The 20020-nt window shown below is 43.7% G+C and overlaps 1 protein-coding gene across 1 annotated transcript in view; it reads right to left on the bottom strand.

Moving 5' to 3' along the window:
- SLC9A8 (solute carrier family 9 member A8) overlaps positions 1-20020 on the bottom strand; it is a 68918-nt gene that overhangs the window by 24621 nt on the left and 24277 nt on the right. Inside the window, exons 5-9 of the mRNA XM_008141166.3 lie at positions 17927-18010; positions 13346-13447; positions 12219-12253; positions 7219-7362; positions 339-477 (exon numbers count right to left, since the gene is read on the bottom strand). Coding sequence (XP_008139388.1) covers positions 339-477; positions 7219-7362; positions 12219-12253; positions 13346-13447; positions 17927-18010 — 504 coding nt within the window. The remainder of the gene's footprint in view (positions 1-338; positions 478-7218; positions 7363-12218; positions 12254-13345; positions 13448-17926; positions 18011-20020) is intronic.

The raw sequence follows: 20020 nt of genomic DNA on the forward strand, positions 1-20020 counted from the left end.
GGAATGTGAAAAGAGAGACAGCAGAAAATGAAAATTATATGAATGTGGTTATCATTCTCTAGGAACTAAGAAGTCTCCCAAATCAGATCCGATATCCAACAGTGTACATGTTTTTTAAGCTTTAAAAAGTGACACCCTAAATTTCACATATTAAATTTAAAAGTCCTTGAGTTTAAATGAAAGTGCTCCTCAAACCACAACTAAGCATAAAAATCCTCCATCAAACACAACCTTAGACTAAAATTGCTCCCCTTAAGGAATAGGAGAAAATGGCTAACCATGGATATAATTAGGAATAATCTTCTCAGCCACACATGTTCATCATAGTAAAAGGATATTAATGCAGAGATTAAGCCAGTGAGCGTGCCGAGCGCTGCTGAGCCAAAGAACATTTTGAGGAAGTAGCCAAGGGCTTGTAAAAATGTTTGCCACCCACTGACATCTGACATATTTTTTCTTGTTAAACCTTCAGCAGTGCTAGGAAATAGAAGAAAAACAGAAAGAAGTTAAAATGTTATAGACAAAGTTATTAGAAATTAACTTAGAACTCAAAATTTATTCCTTGATTATTCTGTCATTCATTCGGTCCATCATTTAGTGAGTCACACATTTGCTTGTTTACCTGCTTTGTTCCAGGTACTAGGCCAATTTCTGGGGGTTCAGAGATGACTGCCCTTAAGGAGTGCCCCCAGTCTAATGAGATGGGAACTAATGACAATCTGGGGTAAGGGCAAAGGGCTGTAGAAACACAAAGTGGGCATCTAACCTCAAGGAGGTGCTTCATAACATATGGGCTGGGTTTAGATTTGGGATGCAGAACAAGGAGGGAAGCACCCCAGGCAGAGGGAACAACATGTGCAGAGGCAGAGAGCCTGAGAATACAAGCCCATTCTGGGCGCATTCAATGACAGAGGTTAGTATGGATAAAATACAGAAAAAGAATGGGGCTGTTTGTGCGGTGGGGCGGACAGTGGCAAGAGGTAAGGCCAGAGCAGCAGGCAGCACAGGACCTGTGAAAGGCTTTTGATGAACCAGGTGAAGGATTTGGTATTTCATCCTGAAGGCGCTGGGAAGTATTTCTATTATGGGGGGATCCTGTGGTAAAACTGGAAATTAAGGCTGTGTCATGAAGTCAGGTTAGAATGGAGCCACCTAAAGAAGAACCATCACTGAGTGCAAGTGTTGGGTACAGAGAGGATGGATTTAGGAGGAAGAATTGAAAGAACTTTTCTTTCATTGTAAAAGAACAAATTAAAACTGTCAGAAGCCATTAAATTCAATTGTTGGTTTTACCCTCAAAGGGAAAACGGTTATGCCACTAAAATTGAGTTATTCTCATTAAATATCCTACGCTTGCCGTCTGGTCCTACCTTCAGATTGTCTCTTAAATCCATCCACTTCTCTCCCTTTCTGCCCTATCTGCTGTCCCATTGCTCTCTCTATACCTCGTCTCCCTAGGGACCAACCCAGGCGTCCTCAAACTACGGCCCGAGGGCCACATGTGGGTGTTTTTGCCATTTTGTTTTTTTACTTCAAAATAAGATATGTGCAGTGTGCATAGGAATTTGTTCATAGTTTTTTTTAAACTATAGTCCGGCCCTCCAACGGTCTGAGGGACAGTGAACTGGCCCCCTGTTTAAAAAGTTTGAGGACCCCTGGACCAACCCATTCTCCATTCAATGGCCTGAATGATCCCCATAAAATTCACATCTGATCAGGTTATTGGCCATTCACAACCCATCAACAGTTCCCTGCTGCTTTGTAGGAGGAAGCCTAGTCTTCTTAGCATAACCTTGTTAACAGAGTTGGGGTTCTTGAGTTACCCAGGATAGAAATCAACAAGAACCCTCCCGCCCCCTGCCCCCTGGAGAAATTTCCAGACAGATTTTATTAAGCTTATGCTCGAGCACAAGGGAGGCAGCACAGCGGAAAGGATGGTCCTCTAAACTGGCTCTGGGGCTGGCTCTGCTTGGCTGCTTTTATAAGCTGGGGACAAAGCAGGCTTGCGCCCTAAGGCAGGCTTTTTTAAAAAGTCAGGCTTGCAGAATTTTCCATTTCAGGGTGGGGTGGGTGACTTCCTTTTCCTGCTGCGTTGCTTGGTAACTACATCCACACCTGCGCTATTGGGGCAAGATGGTGGACTGCCTGTTACCACCACCCTGGGAAGGTCATATAGCAGTCAAACCTTGATCAACTGTGCATGGGGGTCAGTAGTTTAAGCAGGCAGTCAGAAGGGAGATACAATCAGCTACCTCTGTGTTTTAGAGTAGAGAGTGGAGGGGTGGTGACATTTTTGCATTCCTTAACTTGGTTTCCTGGCCACCATTATTTTCTATTCGCTGGCCCAATCCCTATGTTGTTTCCACCTGATTCCTCTCCCTGCCATACCTCTCGATCCCATTTTCTCCTCCTTCAGGGTAGGTCCCACTGTGACTGGCACTTCCTTATAGTCACCTTTCATCTCCTTGGCCTCCCTAACTTCCCGGTTTGTTTCTCAGAACCCAGGTCAGTGTTACTTTCTCAGGCCAGCCATTTACAGGCTCTCCTGTGGCTCGCCTTCTCCACAGCATGTGGAAACTAATCGTTCCATGAGGACCAATCCTGTTTAAATGTCATATGTCCAGGGCCTAAGGCAGAGCCTAGCACACAAAAGACACTCAATAAATAAATTTTTGCTGAATCAGTACACAAAGCGAAGAATTGTCAATAGTAATATTCAGTTTCATTATTCAACATTTCATGAATTGGTATAATTTTAAAGCAAGATAATCTCTGATAATCTGATAGCTTGATCAAATAACCTCAGGAAGCCTTTCATGGCAATTCACTGTACAATGTAACATAATAAAGGTTCTGAGAAGTCCTGCAAAAAAATATTTTTTTTAATCTAACTTTTTTTCACACAAATGTTTTCCAAACTCACTAAATGTACAATTACCCCTCCCCCGCCCCCCTCCCCCCCCCCCCCCCCCCCCCCGCCACCGCCAATTCCCTTTCTTTCCTAGTAGTAGATCGCAGGTTAACATCCCACCTTGGGGAATGCTGGGATCCAACAAGGGTTCTTACTGGGAAAGTGCTCTTGAAGGGTAAGATCACCCAGTTCCCAAATGATCTGTGGGCCACATGCATACAGTAAGTATCTAGCCCCCACCCCAGATGACTCCCTCAGATGGTATACCAGCTAGTGTCACTGCTTTCTTTTTATGGAGAGAAGGCTTAGGCCAATGGTTCCTGAACTCAAGATAAATGAAAGTAGAATTGGACTCTTTCTGGCCTGGTAATTGTCTACATTTTATTTTTTCAGGTCATGTTTCTCTCACCTTAAGAATATAAGACAATGCTGCTTCGGGTTCCATTTCATGAGCTTAAGCTGTAGCTGGAGAGAACAAAAGGTTTCCTCTACAGCAATTATTTTGAGAATAAATTGTCATAGTAACAAATCAAAGCTAATTAAAGTTAATGAAGAAACAGAAGATACTTCTTAACTTTCTGGCACTTATGAAAGTGAAAAAATTAAAGAAGGGGGTATGCTGGGCCAGTGTGTCTCAGTGGTTGAGCGTCCACCCATGAACCAGGAGGTCCTGGTTTGATTCCTAGCTCGATCCCCAGTAGGGGGCATGCAGGAGGCAGCCTATCGATGATTCTCTCATCACTGATGTTTCTGTCTCTCCCCCTCTTTCTTCCTCTCTCTGAAATCAATGAAAATATATTTTAAAAAAGGGGTAATTCATTCCTATATTCAGTTGCAAAGACAAACGTGTCAGATCACTTTGAAAATGATCATTTATTAAATATACCCTTCAAAACAAGACCCGATTCTACCTTATAAACCAAGGAATGCTGACAATAGCTCCCTCCTGTAATGCAAAAAAGGGCACACCCACCATGCTCCTTTCTCCCCGATCTCCCTCTTATAATTGAAAATGGCTCACAAGACAGCTCACCTGAGAAACCTCACTCGAATCCTTCAGAGTGACTATTTCCCCCTTGCACCATTGTGTTCACTTCCTTGTGAGCATCTTTCTCTCACCTTGGATTGAATTTGTCAAGTCCCACTGGTCTCTGGACAGTGTTTGGAACACAGAGGACCATCACCAAATGCTGAGGGTGGATGACCAGCCTGTAGCATGTGTGGAGAATCAGCGAGGCTGGACATGGCTTAGTCAGTGACTCCTCCCCGAGCCTGTGTCCCAGTAGTGGTGGAGGTGGAGGCTGGAAACTATATATGCGTGTGGTCCACAGATGCAGTTTGGGGAACTGTCATCATAGGTGATCTTGACCTTCAAAAGCACTTTTTCCAGGAAGAACCTTTGGCTACTTATAATGAATGACTCCAGCATTTCTCATTTTAAAAAGAAAGTTATCTCCTAATCTTTGGCCTTTTTGTGGCAAAGAAACATGGAAAAGCTCAGAAAAGGTCCTACTTTTGACAGATTCTTAAAAAAAAAAAAAAAGAAACAAAGCCATTGAGTTTAGCTCCTAACGTATAAAAATAACTCATGATGTCATTTCCAATTTGGGCAAAATTCTTTATCACAAATATTTAATATGTGCAGCCAGAATCCTATATAATAAAGAGCTAATATGCTAATGGTTGTGACGCCCGTAACAACCATTCAGCAAGAGGCTGTGTGCACGGTGGGGCGGAGCTGCTGTGTTGCTCCGGAGATGGGGTGGAAGTGGGGAGGTACCTGGAGGAGGCGGGACCATCCCGTGGTGGGGAGGGCGGGGGTGAGAGCCCCTAGCGCCCCCCTCTCCAGTCCTTCGCCACCCACCACTCGCACTCAGCGTGCCTGCTGCCCACCTGCCAGGGGAAGGAGAGCGGCGCTCAAAACTCTGCAGCAGGCAGGAGGCTTCCACGCTCTCCTCCGGCGCCATGACGGGGCGGAGCCACCGTGTTGCTCTGGAGATGGAAGTGGGGAGGCGCCTGGAGGAGGCGGGACCAGCCCAAAGTGACTTGCGGGGACCAAGGGTGGGGCTTGAAGCGGCCGGAGAAGGCTGGAAGGGTTGGGGGCAGGGCCAGGTGCACTTGAGCTCTGGGTGGAGAGGTTAGAGCAGTGATGGCGAACCTATGACACGCGTGTCAGCATTAACATGCGTAGCCATTTCTGATGACACGCAGCCGCTGAGGCGGCCACATGCCGAGGATGAAACATTTGCTGCTCCTGAGGATGAAACATTTGCGAAATAATGTTTTTTCCTCAAAGTGACACACTACCCGAGTTATGCTCAGTTTTTTGGCGAAGTTTTTCACACCAAGCTCAAAAGGTTGCCCATCACTGGGTTAGAGTGTCAAGGTGGGGTGGTGGGCGGGTGGGCGGGGCGCATGCGGGTGGGCGGGGCCACTCGATTTCACGCGCCGGGTTACTAGTATGAGATAAAAGTGAAAACCCAAAGCTAAGAAGCTTTCAGGGTAGATCTTAAATAAGAAAAATATATTACCATCAGATTTCTTAAAGGTCTTATAGCATGATGTATGAGAATTTCCTAATGAAGCTATAGAAATTTTTACCAAGAGAAATGTAAAAAAGGCAATAACAGGGAATTGGTCAAATAGGTCATAGTAAATCCATAGAAAGGAATATTCTGTAACCAGTAAAATGATGTTGTAGAAGATTATTTTATCAACTCTGTTCAATGGAAAACCTGCAGTACAGTATATAAGATATATGTTCATCAAAATAAAATACATGTAGCCTGGCCGGCGTGGCTCAGTGATTGAGCGTCAACCTACGAACCAGGAGATCACATTTGATTCCTGGTCAGGGCACATGCCCAGGTTGTGGGCTCGATCCTCAGTATGGGGTGTGCAGGAGGCAATCGATCAGTGATTCTCATCATTGATATTTCTATCTCTCTCTCTCTCCCTCTCCCTTCCTCTCTGAAGTAAATAAAAATATATTAAAAAAATAAAATATAGGCAACCTTTGGTAAGTTCTTCCTACAAAGTAGGCTAAAAACAGGGCAAACAATGAAACAATAATAGGGGCAGGAGTAGAAGAGGAAAGGGTCTCACATTAATTGACGTCAGATGCTTTTCACATAGCACCATACTTAACTATTCAATCCTCAAATCCAATCCTAGGTGGAGGCTTTATCCCTCACTTGAGTATGGAGAAACCTGTGGCTCAGAGAGGTGAAAGAGCCCACCCAGGACCACACAGCTATCAGTGGCACCTCTAGGACTTGAGCCCAGGTCAGCCTGACTCCAAAATTGGGACTCTTTCCATTATAAAACATCCTTTAGTCCAAAGTCAGAATTTCTAATGTATTCTATAATAAAGCTTTAAGAAAATGCTAACTACCACAGAGTGTTAGGCTTAGTAAGGAACCTTGTGACAAAGGAAATAAGACAGAATTCAGGTCGTGGAAATTCTATTCTCTAACAGAACACTGGCTGGCTCCTAAAATTCTCATGGCTCGTCTCTGACACACTGCACAGGGCTCTTTTCTTCAGCTGCTTTGACTGTTGGTGCCTTTTCTCTTTTTTGCCAAAACTGTTTGGGTCTCCAGCTCACGCATGCTAATGAATGCCACAAAATGCAGAGGTCAAGGAAATAGCCCTACATCAAAGAAACACATTTGAAATGACCTTGCATTCATTTCCTTTCCCCAATGACATTTGATGACTCCCCTTTAATGTCTCAGATACTATCAACAAGGGCAATAATACCAATGAACATTTGAAAAAGATCTGCAGTTTCCAAAGTGGCTTTCACTCAACAGCATCTTCCGAAGGCCTATTAGTATCACTACCTTCTGTGATGGCTGTGAAAAGGAAGGTGACCCGCAACAACGCCGAAGCGGAAGAGTAAGGTCTGTCTATGTTGTCTGCAACAATGCAGTCCCAACTCTCATCCCTCAACCGGCTGCTCCATCATCGCTAAACCCAAGTTCTTGGGACTCACCCCAGACCAATCACCAACTTAGAAGCTCTGAGGGTGGGGCCTGGGAATGCTACATTTAATAAGCATCCCCAGTGGTGCAGATGAGAAGCTGCACTCAAAACTACTGCTAAGAGGTAGGTCATAAAAGGGGGATCACTCTAGACCTTGACAGCATCCCTGGGGCACATCAGGGCTTGTCAGGACAGAAAGATGGAGAAGCGGGTGAACTGATCACCCAGAGGACAAGCAACTGCACACACAGCTGCATGGAAATATCTGTCCCTTTGTTACTGGGACCTTTAGTTCTGTCCCTTGAAGAGAGCACACTTACTTGGTCAAGACGATGGAGACTGCATCGTTGAGAATACTCTCTCCAAAAACCAGCATGTTGAGCACTGGGTCTATGTGGAGTGCATTGAAAATGGCAATAGTAGCCACTGGATCGACAGCAGAAATTAGGGAGCCAAATGCAAAACTGTAAAGAAGGGAACAGAAAGGGCAAACTCTGAAACACTCATCACTTGGTCCACATGTTAAAGCATTAAAGCCGGGGAGTATATTTGATATAACAAATACACACCCTATAGCTGAAGTAATGACAGAAGATGCACTATTTTTCCCTGGGCTATCTGTGAATTGACATTGTGGGTGGAGCAGTGAAGTGCCCACTCTAAGAGTTGTTAGGAATGGCCTGGTTTCCCACTATAAGTATTAACACTTTGACCAGTGATGGATGGAAGACTTTTGCTTAAATGCATTAAAGTTCCCAGACTTTTTGGTCAGAGCAGTTGGAACCATGATAGCTCAGGGGCCTCCCCCAAATGACCCATGGGCTCCTGGGTCTGACCTCTGCTTGCCCCTTGCCACCATCTGTGACCGACCCCAGCCTCCACTCATATTTGTAACATCTAAAAAAATGCCAAGAGCCAGCAGCAACTCTAGGTGCTCCAGAGGAGGGGCGGCTTGGCTGGCAGGCACCAGCCCCAGTGCTGCCTCCCACCAGGCCAGCGGCTCTCGTCGACAGTACCAATGAAGGTCTCATTTCCTCCAACAAATATGTATGAATGGCCAAATGTGTTTCAGGCACTGAAGTAATAATAGCAGCAAACCTTTCTGTGGCACTTACCATGTCCCAGGCACTTAAGCACTTTACATATAGTAACTCAGTAATTCACCATATGAGATGGCTCTATTACTGCCCCAATTACATAGGAGAAAACTGAGGGACAATGATGTTAAGGAACCTGTCCAAGGTGAGACAGCGAACAAGGATTCAAACACAGGGCATCTGGCTCAGAGTCGCTGCCGCTAACCACACCACTAGATATAGCAATATCTAGAGACAGACCAATTCAGAAATGGCATGCTTTACACAGGAAATCTGGGTAATGAGAGAAGAGTAACCTGGCAGGGGCTAGGGGTGGGGGGACAGTAAGACTGGGTGGTCAGGAAAGGCCTCTGAAAGAAATGACTTATCTGAACAAGGACCTGACCAAGAAGTAGATGGCCAGGCCAAGATCTGGGGGCAGTGGCAACAGTAAGCTACCTCTGAAGTGGGACTCAGCTTGGTTGCCTGAGAAACAAAAAGGCAAGTGTGGCAGCTGTACAGTGAGGGTGAGGGTGAGGGTGAGGGTGAGTGGCAGGAGATGGTAGAGGGTGGCCAGGGAGATCACCCCATGGGGCCTTGTGGGCCACCTGAGGAGTCTGGATGATTCGTTCTCTCAGCAGTTTGTCTGTTTTCTACCTCAGTGTTCCTGAAGCCTCCTATTCCCTCACACTGCTATGCCTGGCACTGCCTTCTTTCTACTCCAGCAGAATGGTCAGCCTGCTCCTTCTATAACACAGGCAAAACACGCAGCCCCAACGTGACAGCACTGCATGGGGGATGTAAGCCAGAGACTGCCCACCTCTCCTTCCCCCCGCTCACCAGCCTGCAGTCTGTGAGGGAAGAGGTAGCCACACGGCTCTGTCCACTCCACCATCAGCAGCAACGCTGATTGGTCACTGGACTCGGGCTTAAGGAGAGGGGTGCTGGCGGGGGGAGATGCTCAGCTGCCTTCCCAGTTACAGTTCTGATTTCCTGGGTGCTCCCTGTGAGTTTGACTCAGGTGAATTCTATCAGGAGAGCCTGCTCATCTCAAGGAGAGCCTCTGGATCCCAAGCTGAGGGCCAGACCCAAAAGATGGGTTCAGCTCAGAGCCCGTTCCCAGACTTTCTGTCCTCACAGAAGCTGTCACATGTCTTAGAGCTGTGACCTTACCTGCCTCTCGCCTTCAGTGAGTGCCAGGGTGAGGGTACTGTGTTTAGTCATGGGTATATTCCCAGGAGTGGTACTGAGCACGGCCCAGAGAGGTTTGTGGAGAGCGGGTGGGAGGGAAGGACAGGTAGTGCCACCAAACAACTGCCCTGTCTGGTTGGCAGCTGGCCTTGAAGCCCTTGTGCTGCAACCCAGGCTCAGACCTTCTCATCTCTCTTCTTTTATCCCCACTCTCATCACCCATGCTGACATCGCAGGGGCCTTGAAGGAAGAAGAATGTCTAAAAAGGGTATTCTGAAGTGGCGGGGGCGGAGGGGGGGGGGCGCGGAGTGTGGAGGTGGGGAGAGTTTTGGGAGCCTCTGGTGGGTTGTGTGCCGTGTGCTGACTTTGCTCGGCTCAGCTGGCCCCTCCCTCCACTCTTTAGTGTCGTGCAGCAGAGCAGACAGGCATGGTTCTCCCTTCTGAACACCCATGCACCCTGGTTTTGGTAATAGCACCCCAATTTTCCTTTGGGACGCCAACTCCCCTACTCTCCCTTCATATAGTTGCGTTGGGCATCTAGGAATGGGTAGGCGACCCAGGCTTGGTGAACAAGGGCCATCACCAGGCATTTTACCACGTCATGGGGAATTAGGTTGGCCCTTTGGCAGGGATGGTTGAAGGGTGACGTGAGCCCAGAGCCATCAGTGTGGCCACATGGAGTGAATGTGCCCAAGGATAAGGTCAATCAGGGACTAGCTGAGCTGAGACAGCAGAGAAGAGATTCCTGACATTGTGATGGTCATGTGGGTGTCCACTGTACAATGTCCACCTTTGCTGTATGTTCATAATAAAGGGTTGGGGGAAATGCTTTGAATAAATTATATAACACATTTAGCTTTGGTTGGGAATCTAAATTGGGGCAGGGCATTTCCGACAGTGACTATGAAAAGTCTGAACTATGAACTGCCTGAGTCATCAAGAGGCCTGAATCTAAGGGGTCATATGACCTTGCCATCAGTTGCTCCATTTCACACCTTCATGACCCAGTTTTTTAAAAAGATCAGAAGCTAGAAGTTCAACTTAAAAGTGTGTTTTCTTGATTCCATCATCTCAAAGGATAGCAACATCAAAAAACCAAAAAGGAAATAGTCTAGGATGGTGAAATAATTCAGGGTGCATTGAAGAGTAAAATATCTCTCCAGGAGAAATATCACTAAAATAGAGTGTAACAAAGTTTTAGGTTTAATGTTTTCTCTAGTGCAGAGGTCTGTGGATCCTATGTTTGACTTGCATGGTGTTTTAAAGAAATGAATAAATTGTCAACATTTGAAAAGCAGAAAATTCCCTATTAATATCTAAAAACCTGGCCTCTTTTGGAAAAAAAAAACATTCAAAAATATATTTTTATTGATTTCAGAGAGGAAGGGAGAGGGAGAGAGAGGTAGAAAGATCAATGATGAGAGAGAATCATTGATTGGCTGCCTCCTGCATGCCCAACACTGGGGATTGAACCTGCAACCCCGGCATATGCCCTATCTGGGAATTGAACCGTGACCTCCTGGTTCATAGGTCGACGCCCAACGAGAGCCACGCCAGTGCGGCGAAAACAATTTTTTAATATTTAACAATTCTGGGCCCATAATGGTGATTACTAGGTGGAGCTGAGAAGTGGCCGTTCCTTTCAGACAGGGCGTGCTCTCTGGTTCCCTGTCGCCACCTGGTCAGCTTCCCCTGTGGCATGCTCTGCCAGGCCCTGCAGCCATGTGGGTCTGCAACTGCGGCTAACTTTTCCAGAACACTCCCCAGCTGTGAGACAGTCACTTTCCACAGGAAACGAAGTATCTGCACCCAGAGGAAGAAACTCTACCTGGCTGTTACTCTGCTTGTCTAAGGAACAATTCTCTTACTCCTCTCCCCTGAACATCCCAAGCATCCGCCCAATTCAATTTTATAAGAATTTATCAATAATTCTCTGTCTCTAACCAGCTGCCCCCAAACAGGTTGAAGGACTGAACACTGGGACCTCTTCCTTTACTTGGATTGGGCTTGGGGCATTTCTTTTCACTGGCAACATACCTACAAAATGCAGGGCACCAGTTCTGTTTTATTTCCAGTTCTTTTTTAATAGGAATGTGACTTTTGCTACTTGTTTATATACCAAAACTATCCTACAACCAAAGCTCTGAAATTTATGTCCCTGGGAGAAAAGAGATTGGACTTAATGTTATCAGAGGCACATTGCCCATGAAAAGGGCTCCAAGATTCTAGTCCCCAAGGTGCTGCTAAAGGCTGAAAGCTCTGGCTGACCGGATGGGAGGGGCTCGGGCTGAGTGCTCCCGCGTCCTAGCTCCCCAGCTGTGCCACCGGACAGAACCAAGTGCTGTGGATGCAGAAACACAGAGCAGGGCTGCATCCTCACTGGACTTTCAGAGTGGGGAAACCAAGCTGAACTCTGCTTATGCACTTTTTCAGCACTAGATCTGGCACCATCTGAGAGACAGCTGCCTAGGTGGCCTTTTGCTAAGCTAATAATGGAAGTTCTTGGACTGGGCTCCGAGGCAGCAGCTCTGAGAGCTCACTGGAGTAATTTCAGAATGAGGAGGACATGCGCAATAGAGCCCTTGGCCCCGTCTGCTCCCCCAAATGACCCCCACCCAATTTAATGGAAATTCAGAGCAAAATGATTCACACCTCACTCCCAACTTCATCCCTAATAAATCAAAGAAAAGACAACTTCCATTGTGGCCATTGAAAAGATATAAATCCAGTTGAAGAGCATTCTTAACAATAAAACAATGGTGCAGCATGTGGTGTGTGTGTGTTTGGGGGGCAGTTAACTCATGAGTTATTCCTTCCAGAGCTCAAACTAAATTAATCGTTTCAATCAGCAATGTTCTGACTAGGGATCTTCAAAATTTCCTCGATTAGTTTTGATTAATTCCAGGGACCTGAATTAATTCAGAATAGATTCTATAGAGAAATCATCAGCAAAACAAAGAGAGAAAAAGAACAGAGAGGTACCACACCCAGGAAGTAATGTGGAGAACACTTTTCAAAAGTAGTCACATAGTGTTAGAGTATGAAAGATTTACCTGTCTGTCATGTTGAGTTTAGAGATTACATCAGCCTGTAAAATAAAACACACAAACACACAGACACAAAAAAATCCCCTGGAGAACAGCCAAGAAGATTAAAATGTCCATTAGTGCTTTATCACAAATGGATAAGGACATTCATCTTCAGTCCTCAAACCACTTGAACATTTTTAAAAAGTCCCAAGTTTTTTTTTTTAGTTTAGACATGCATCCGATTATCATACAACAGAAGTATGGCAAAGAATGCTACATTTTTCAAGCCAAATTCAGTACAGTTTTCTTCTCTAAAGTTTATTACCATTTGGTACTAGAAGCTGGGCAATGAAGAAGGTTGCAGGACAGACATTTATTCTGGTGCCACTGAGGCAGCAGTGAAGGTGAAATCAGATGGAATGGGCTTTAGCCTACAGCCATCAAAGGAAGCAAGCACATCTGATACAAATAGGAGAAATCTGCCTGTCGCCCAGCTGTCTGAACCTCGAACTTTACAGAACCGGGGCAGGTAAACTTCCTGCTACTGACCATAAAGGAAAAGAACTGACCTGCACAAATGTGCATAATGCAAAACCACAGATACTACCTTTCTAGGTGGGTCTGATTTGAATGAATTAAAATAATTTGAACCCCAAACACCCAATTGATGATACTGGGAACTGGTTTAGTAATAGTGGAAAATCCAGAGTGTATAACTCTACAGATGGATGAGTTAGAATTGAGTGAACATATTCAGAATCATCTGTAATTTTTGAAACACAAATATACCTAATAACACAACTGATATTGTTATAATCTGAAGATCTTGGTGGTATCTAGTCTGCTTTATTTTTAGGCATTCCAACGTAAGACAATATTGGTTTGCTAGTAAGAACAAACACTTTTGAGGATTATGAGAAAAATTCACTCAACTTCAAACATCAAAGCTCTTCGAGGACACTGAGTTGAAACACAAGTTGAAACACAAGTTTAGCATGACTTTACTGTGCCTCATATAAGTCTGGATTTCCCTCCAGTGGAGCATTTATCTTGAATGTGAACCCCAGGCCCCATGAGGTGTCTCTACCCCACCTCCCTGCACTAGCTCTAAGAATGTAAGATTTAAAAATTTTTTCAGATGTTTTTCTTACCTGACCCAGAAAATAAATTCCTCCACCTACTACAAAAGCAGAAATTGCTGTACCAAAAACAGAAAACAAGGTGATGGAACCAATATTTTGAAAGAAGTTACCCTGTTTGAAAGAGCAGAAATGAGAGAAATGGTTAGAAAAACTGGTCCAGTCAATGAAGGCATGGCCCCCACACCTGGCCCTCCTGACATGCTTCATTCTCTGTGAAGGGCACCATCGCCCACCCTATTTGGCAAGCTGGGAACCTGGGAGTCTTCTCTCATGCCTACATCTAATACAGAGCCTGTGGCTTTTATCTTCCCCATGACATCCAATCTCCCTGCTTCTCTCCATCGTCATCTCCAGCGCCCTTGCCCAAGCCGCCATCATCTCTCCCCAGGACCACTGTAATAGCTTCTAGCAACTCTCAACCATTCCTGGCTCCTTGCCTTCCAAGGACTTCCAGAATGATCATTGCAAAAGACCAATCTGATTGTGCTACCTTCACTCTGACCCTCACTTCCACTCGAAACGCAGCTAAAACCCAACCCAAGCCTGGATGGTTTGACCCCCTGTGAAGGCCTCTAACTCTCTCCCCTTTATTTTCTGGATGCCAGTCACACTAGTGTTTTTTTGTTCTTCAAACGTACTGTGCTTCCTGGGTTTGAACCACTCTTCCTTCCTCTTTGCTTGGTGAACTCTAATCACCCTAAGTTCTCAGGCCTCTCTTCCTGAGGGAAGCCTTCTCAGATGTCTGTCTTTCCCACTAGGCTGCAGACTCAATAGGGGCAATGACCACATCTGCTTTTGTACACGTCACTGAAATAATGGTTGTCAGATGCAAGATGCCCAGTTGAGTAGGTACCAGAGGAATCAATTGTGTTTCATGTCTGATCAAAGTCCAAAGTTTATACAATCATAATTTTTTGTTTAATTAAGAAAAGGTGCATTACTATAAAGAATGTTAAGACAGTAGATTATACTATCAGAAACTCCTTTTTGCTTTCTAGGTCTTTTAAACAATTCTATTTCACTCTATCAACATCAAATGTAAATATGACAGGTAAAATATATTCCCATCTATACTCTATGGCATTTAAGAGAAAATATTTGAGTCCAAGAGCATAGTAGCATCTTTTACATTTCCATAAAATTAAGAAAATTAGCTGTTTATTAGAATCCTGTGGACCCACTCAGGAGCAACACCAGGGAACACTGATGACCCCTTGACTGTGAGCGTGGACAAGGGATCCCATCTTTTCGCTCAGGAGCTGTCAAGCCATAGACAACAGGGACTGACATTTTAAAGCTCACTTCAAAAGGGTGTGCTCAGCTTAACCCTGACAACTCACTAATCCTGTCTCCTTCAGGAAGTTTCTTTGCTTTATTCATTGCGATTTTGATTCGGCTGCCCATAATCTGGCATTCAATTACTTTGCTTGGCATATCAATCCTTAGCACACAGGAACTTTCAAATAACTCAAGTCAAACACAATGATTTGTTTTTTTCTAAACAAAAGGCTTTCATCTATGAGTTTTTCTTTGCAAAAAGCTGCTTTACCTTATTTTAAAACTAGAGGCCCAGTGCATGAAATTCGTGCACAGGTAGGGTCCCTAGGCCTGGCTGGCGATCAGGGCTGATCTGTGGGGTGACCGGCAGGGCAATGGGGGGGAGGGAGCCCACTGGCACCTGCCTTGGCTGGCCTGGAGCCTGTGGGCTGGGGGCAGCTCCTGCATTGAGCGCCTGCCCACTGGTGGTCAGTGCTTGTCATAGCGACTGGTCGTTCCACTGTTCGGTTGATTTGCATATTAGGCTTTTATTATATAGGATAGATTAAATTAAATCTTGGTCTGTTAATAGCGAGCTAATTCTGATAAATATATGTGGTTGGTTAATATTAATCTGGATATTGAAAATTTGCCCAAATACAAGTTACCACACTAGAAGAACTTCCCTTTGTTATACAAAGTGAATTTATCTGTTTCTGACATACTTATTGTTCTATACTTTGTATGATATTAATAATTTAAAGAGCTAATACCTGCCTACATAATGCATATCAACTTAGAATAATCTTACTGAATTTTTAATTCCAAGTCCAAATTTACATTAGCAAATATAGCAATATTAAATTAAAACATTCAGAGTTAACTTCCTATCTTCTTTGGTGGAAGGTCAGAAGTAGACAGTTTCTGAATTCACATTTCCAAATCACATTAGTCCCTTTCACATAAATTATCACATTCTCTGCTAGAAAGCCATCTTCAAAGAAATTGTTATTTTTTTCTCAATTGAATTTATTGGGGGGGGGGTGGTGACATTGGTTAATAAAATTATATAGGTTTCAGGTATACAATTCTCTAATATATCATCTGTATACTGTATTATGTGTTCACTATCCCAAGTCAAGAAATGATTTTTTAAAAAACTATTATTTTCCTCAAATTTTTAACAAGTTTATTTTCCTTCCCTCAAAAAATTAGAAAATAAAACTTTTCAAGCTCTAACATAGTACTCAGTATTATGTTTTTAAGTCAAAAATCAAATCTATTCCCTCAAATTTGTTTTGAAACATTTTCATAATCTGCTGATAGTTCTTTTAAGATTTATGAAATGAAAGAAATTAAGAATAAAAATATTGACCTTCAATTTTTCTTTGCTTGTTTTCTTTTTAACAATTACCTGATGTCAGTAATAGTTTATAAGACTTGGGAATTTTTTTTTTTTACATTAAACTTCCTTTTCACATTTTAGGTGGATAGATGTACAATAAAATAGTCCTGGCTGGTTTTTCCCGGTGGTTAGAGCATCAGCCCATGAATCAAAGGGTCTTGGATTCAATTCCTGATCAAGGACACATATCTCAGTTGCAGTTTAGATCTCCAATTCTGGTTGGGGTGCGTGCAGGAGGTAACCAATCAATGGGTCTCTGACATTGATGTTTCTCTCTCTCTCTCTCCCTACCTCCCTCCCTTCCACTCGCTCTGAAAATTAATATAAAAAAATCCTCTGGTAAGGATTAAGTAATAATAATAATAAATAAAATAACAATTAAAAAATTCTGAACTGAACATCTTAGAATATTTTTGCTTTGGTACTCAGGTGAAAAATTAGAGATTAATTTGTATGTTTTAACCCAAAGTTTCTTGACAAATTTAACTCTTTATTATGTTATTGTTTATACTACTACTAGTAATATTAATTTAGTAATAATAAGTATTATTAATAATAAGAAGCACTACCATTTATTTAATGTAATGGGTGGCTTTGCACATATTCTTTCATCTAGTGTAAATTTCTTTTTTTTTTAAATATTTTTACTGATTTCAGAGAGGACAGGAGAGGGAGAGAGAGATAGAAACATCAATGATGAGAGAGCATCATTAACCGGCTGCCTCCTGCACACCCCCTACTGGGGATTGAGACTGCAACCTGGGCATGTGCCCTTGACTAAAATCGAACCCGGGACCCTTCAGTCTGCAGACTGATGCTCTATCCACTGAGCCAAACCAGCTAGGGCTAGTGTAAATTTCAAAGCAACCTGAGAGGTAGGGTTTTGTTTTTGTTTTTTGTTTTGAATTTCTGCTGTACCCAAAAGCAATCCATAGGGGGCAGCACATGATTAGATCTAGATCTAGGTCTCTGGCTCCAAAGCCCAGGCTCTTTCCTCTTTCCAATGGTTAGCCAAATCTTAGTCCTTTCAACCTTCATAATTTTTTACCATACTCACAAAATAACCTTTTTATTACTAACACTTTAAGTTGAACCATGTATTTTAAAACTTAAATATATTTACATTTAAAGAAAACTTATAGGCAAAGAAAAACAAACAAACATGCACACACACAAAACTAGCTTAAAAGTGAGAAACTCCCGCCCGGCAGAAAGAGTCCCACTGGAAGTTGGAGGACAGACCAGAGATTACAAGGCCAAGCAGGGAACTGTGCAGGTGCCAGCGGGGCCACTCTTAAGGGTGGAGCCCAGAAGCCAAGGATGAGCAGAACAACTGTGGGAGTGGGGGAATGTGCCTGAAGGAGTAGGAAGATGAGGCAGAATGATGGGGCTCCAGCCTGTGAAGAGTAGCTGGACTGGGGAGCAGGCGGAGATGGGGAATATGAGCTGGGAGTTGAGGCCCAGGGTAGGGTACTGAGAGGGGAGATACTGAAGGATGAAGGGGCCTAAGGAGGGAGAAAGGCCTCACATGATGAGCTAAGAGAATCAAAAGGCCCAGGGTACATGTCCCTGTTCACCCAGGACACACTCCATCCTTTTAACATGTGCTAGTCTGTGTCCAACAAGAAGAGTCATTGTGTCATCCGTGTACCACTTAATATCACTTTGGCCATCTTCCTAGGCAAATCTCCCTTCTATGGAATATACTAGTTTAAAAAGCCACACTGCCTGAAACCATGAAAGCAGCCCATTGACCGTGTCTGCTCCTGTCCACAAGTCAGGCAGTCCAGTCCAGCTTCTACCCTGCATACCCAGGATGTGTAATGGAGACACCACTGCTAAATCAACACCCAAGCTTCTAAGGAACTTGCCTTACCAACACAGGAAGCCATCCAGACCAAAAACACTAATATGTGTCTGAGTCTTACCTTGTGTAGTGAATATCCTGACTCAAATATAATAGGTGGAAGCAATAGAAGGAAAAACATATTTGGACGAAACATTTCTTCTTCCTGTAAACATAAAATGGGTATTTTTAGAGGCATGGACTTTGTGTAATTAAGAGCTAAACCCATCAATGAAGAGCCAAAGTTATTCTTCTCTCAGGCCTGGCCCAGTGAAAACATACCATGCTTAAATAACTACCTGATAAAAACAACCAAGCAGGAGGACAGACAAGAAAACAAAAAATAACGCCCTCACCACCAAAAAAAAAAAAAAAGTGTATTTAATAATGTAGGACAGCCCTAGCCTGTTTGGCTCAGTGGATAGAGCCTGTGGACTGAAGGGTCCAGGGTTCGATTCCAGTCAAGGCACATGCCTGAGGTGTGGGCTCGATCCCCAGTAGGGGTTGTGCAGGAAGCAGCTGATCAACGATTCCCTCTCATCATTGATGTTTCTATCTCTCTCTCACTCCCCCTTTCTCTCTGAAATCAATACAAAAAAATATATTTTTAAAAAGTAGGGTAAGTGAGTTTAAAAGGTGACCAGCAAAAGAAAAAGCAGAATGAATTTCTTCCAAACACACTGTCATATGCTTTTTATCCTTTACTAAGGAAAGAAAATTAATTTTAATGTAGAAAACTTTTCAATTCAAGCAGAACACTTTCAAAAACAAGTCCACAAATGGGAACCCTCCAGGATAAAGGCAATGGTAAGCCCTAAAACAATCCACTGAGAGGAAGAGTAAACCCTCCACGTGTCTATGACAGCTCCGCCTTTTCTCTGTCTGTCACAGACAACTCTGCCATTTCCCTAAATCTGACTGAGATAAGAGTCCCCTCCTGATGCCCTCACAACTTGGGACACGGCTATCAAGCCAGTCCCTCCCTCACCATGCTTCCAGATTCAAATATTAAGTGCAATTACAAAAGGTATTTCTAGATATTGCCATCTTTGGTGGAATGAAATAATAGTTGGATTTTCTATATTAACATATTTCTCTAATTGTTGGTGGATTGGGGGAAAGCACATAATGGTCTTCAAGCCCAAAATGACTACACAGTCATAAAATACTGCAAAATTAGGCCATTTTTCATATGAAAATTTCTATGCCACAATCTTGACAGTCTGGTTTCTTGTCAAAATTCTCTATTCAAAAGAATAATTAAATGTATTCTTACAAATGTACAGCTGTTACCATAAAGACTAAAATAGCATTTAAGAAAGGCTCAAAATAGAAGCAAATGATGACTTCTGATTAAGTCTAAAATAACTCCCTGTACAACAAGCTCATGACTCAGGCTGGGACCACGTGAAAAGAAACGGGCTGATCTCTGGGTTTGTGGGGCAACTGATTCTCGGGATCTGTGCAGTGGAGCCACCGTACAGATTCTTTTGGAGTTTCAGAAACTAAACCTTCCCTGGGGAAAAGGAGAACCCACCTACAATGGATTTCGTAGTGTCCTCCAGCCCCAATTCATGTTCACCTGGAACCTCAGAATCTGACCTCATTTGGAAATCAGGTCTTTGCAGATGGAATTAAGGGAAGGATCCTGATGAGGTCATCCTGGATTAGGATGAGTTCCAAACCCAATGACAGTGTTCTCATTAGGGATAGAAAAGGACACTCAGACACAGAGAAGGCCGTGTTAAGATCGACTAAGGCAGAGACACAGCCAAGGAATGCCTGGGCCACCAGAAGCTGGAAGAGACAATGAAGGATTCTCCCTGGGAGCCTGGATTTGCTCCCCAAAGCCTCTGCCAACACCTTCATTTCAGATTTCTAGCCTCCAGAACGACAAGAGAATAATCTCAGTTGTTTTAAGTCATCCAGTTTGTGGCAATTTGTTACAGCAGCCACAGGAAATGCATCCACCACTTTACGGTGAATAGTGTTTCAGAAAGGTCCCTGTTTCCTTTTGGCAACATCTCCTCCAAAATAGTCTGAGATGATTTTCGGTGGCACTTGAGAAGTGTGTGTCAAATACCGCTGACCCTGCAGACTGAGAAAGTCAGTCCTTTTGGATTCTTTTTCAATCCCAGTTATGTCAAAGCCACCTCAGTCTGGTGCAACAGTGAGT

The sequence above is a fragment of the Eptesicus fuscus genome, chromosome 12, assembly GCF_027574615.1.
Source record: "Eptesicus fuscus isolate TK198812 chromosome 12, DD_ASM_mEF_20220401, whole genome shotgun sequence".
NCBI classification, from domain to species: domain Eukaryota; kingdom Metazoa; phylum Chordata; class Mammalia; order Chiroptera; family Vespertilionidae; genus Eptesicus; species Eptesicus fuscus.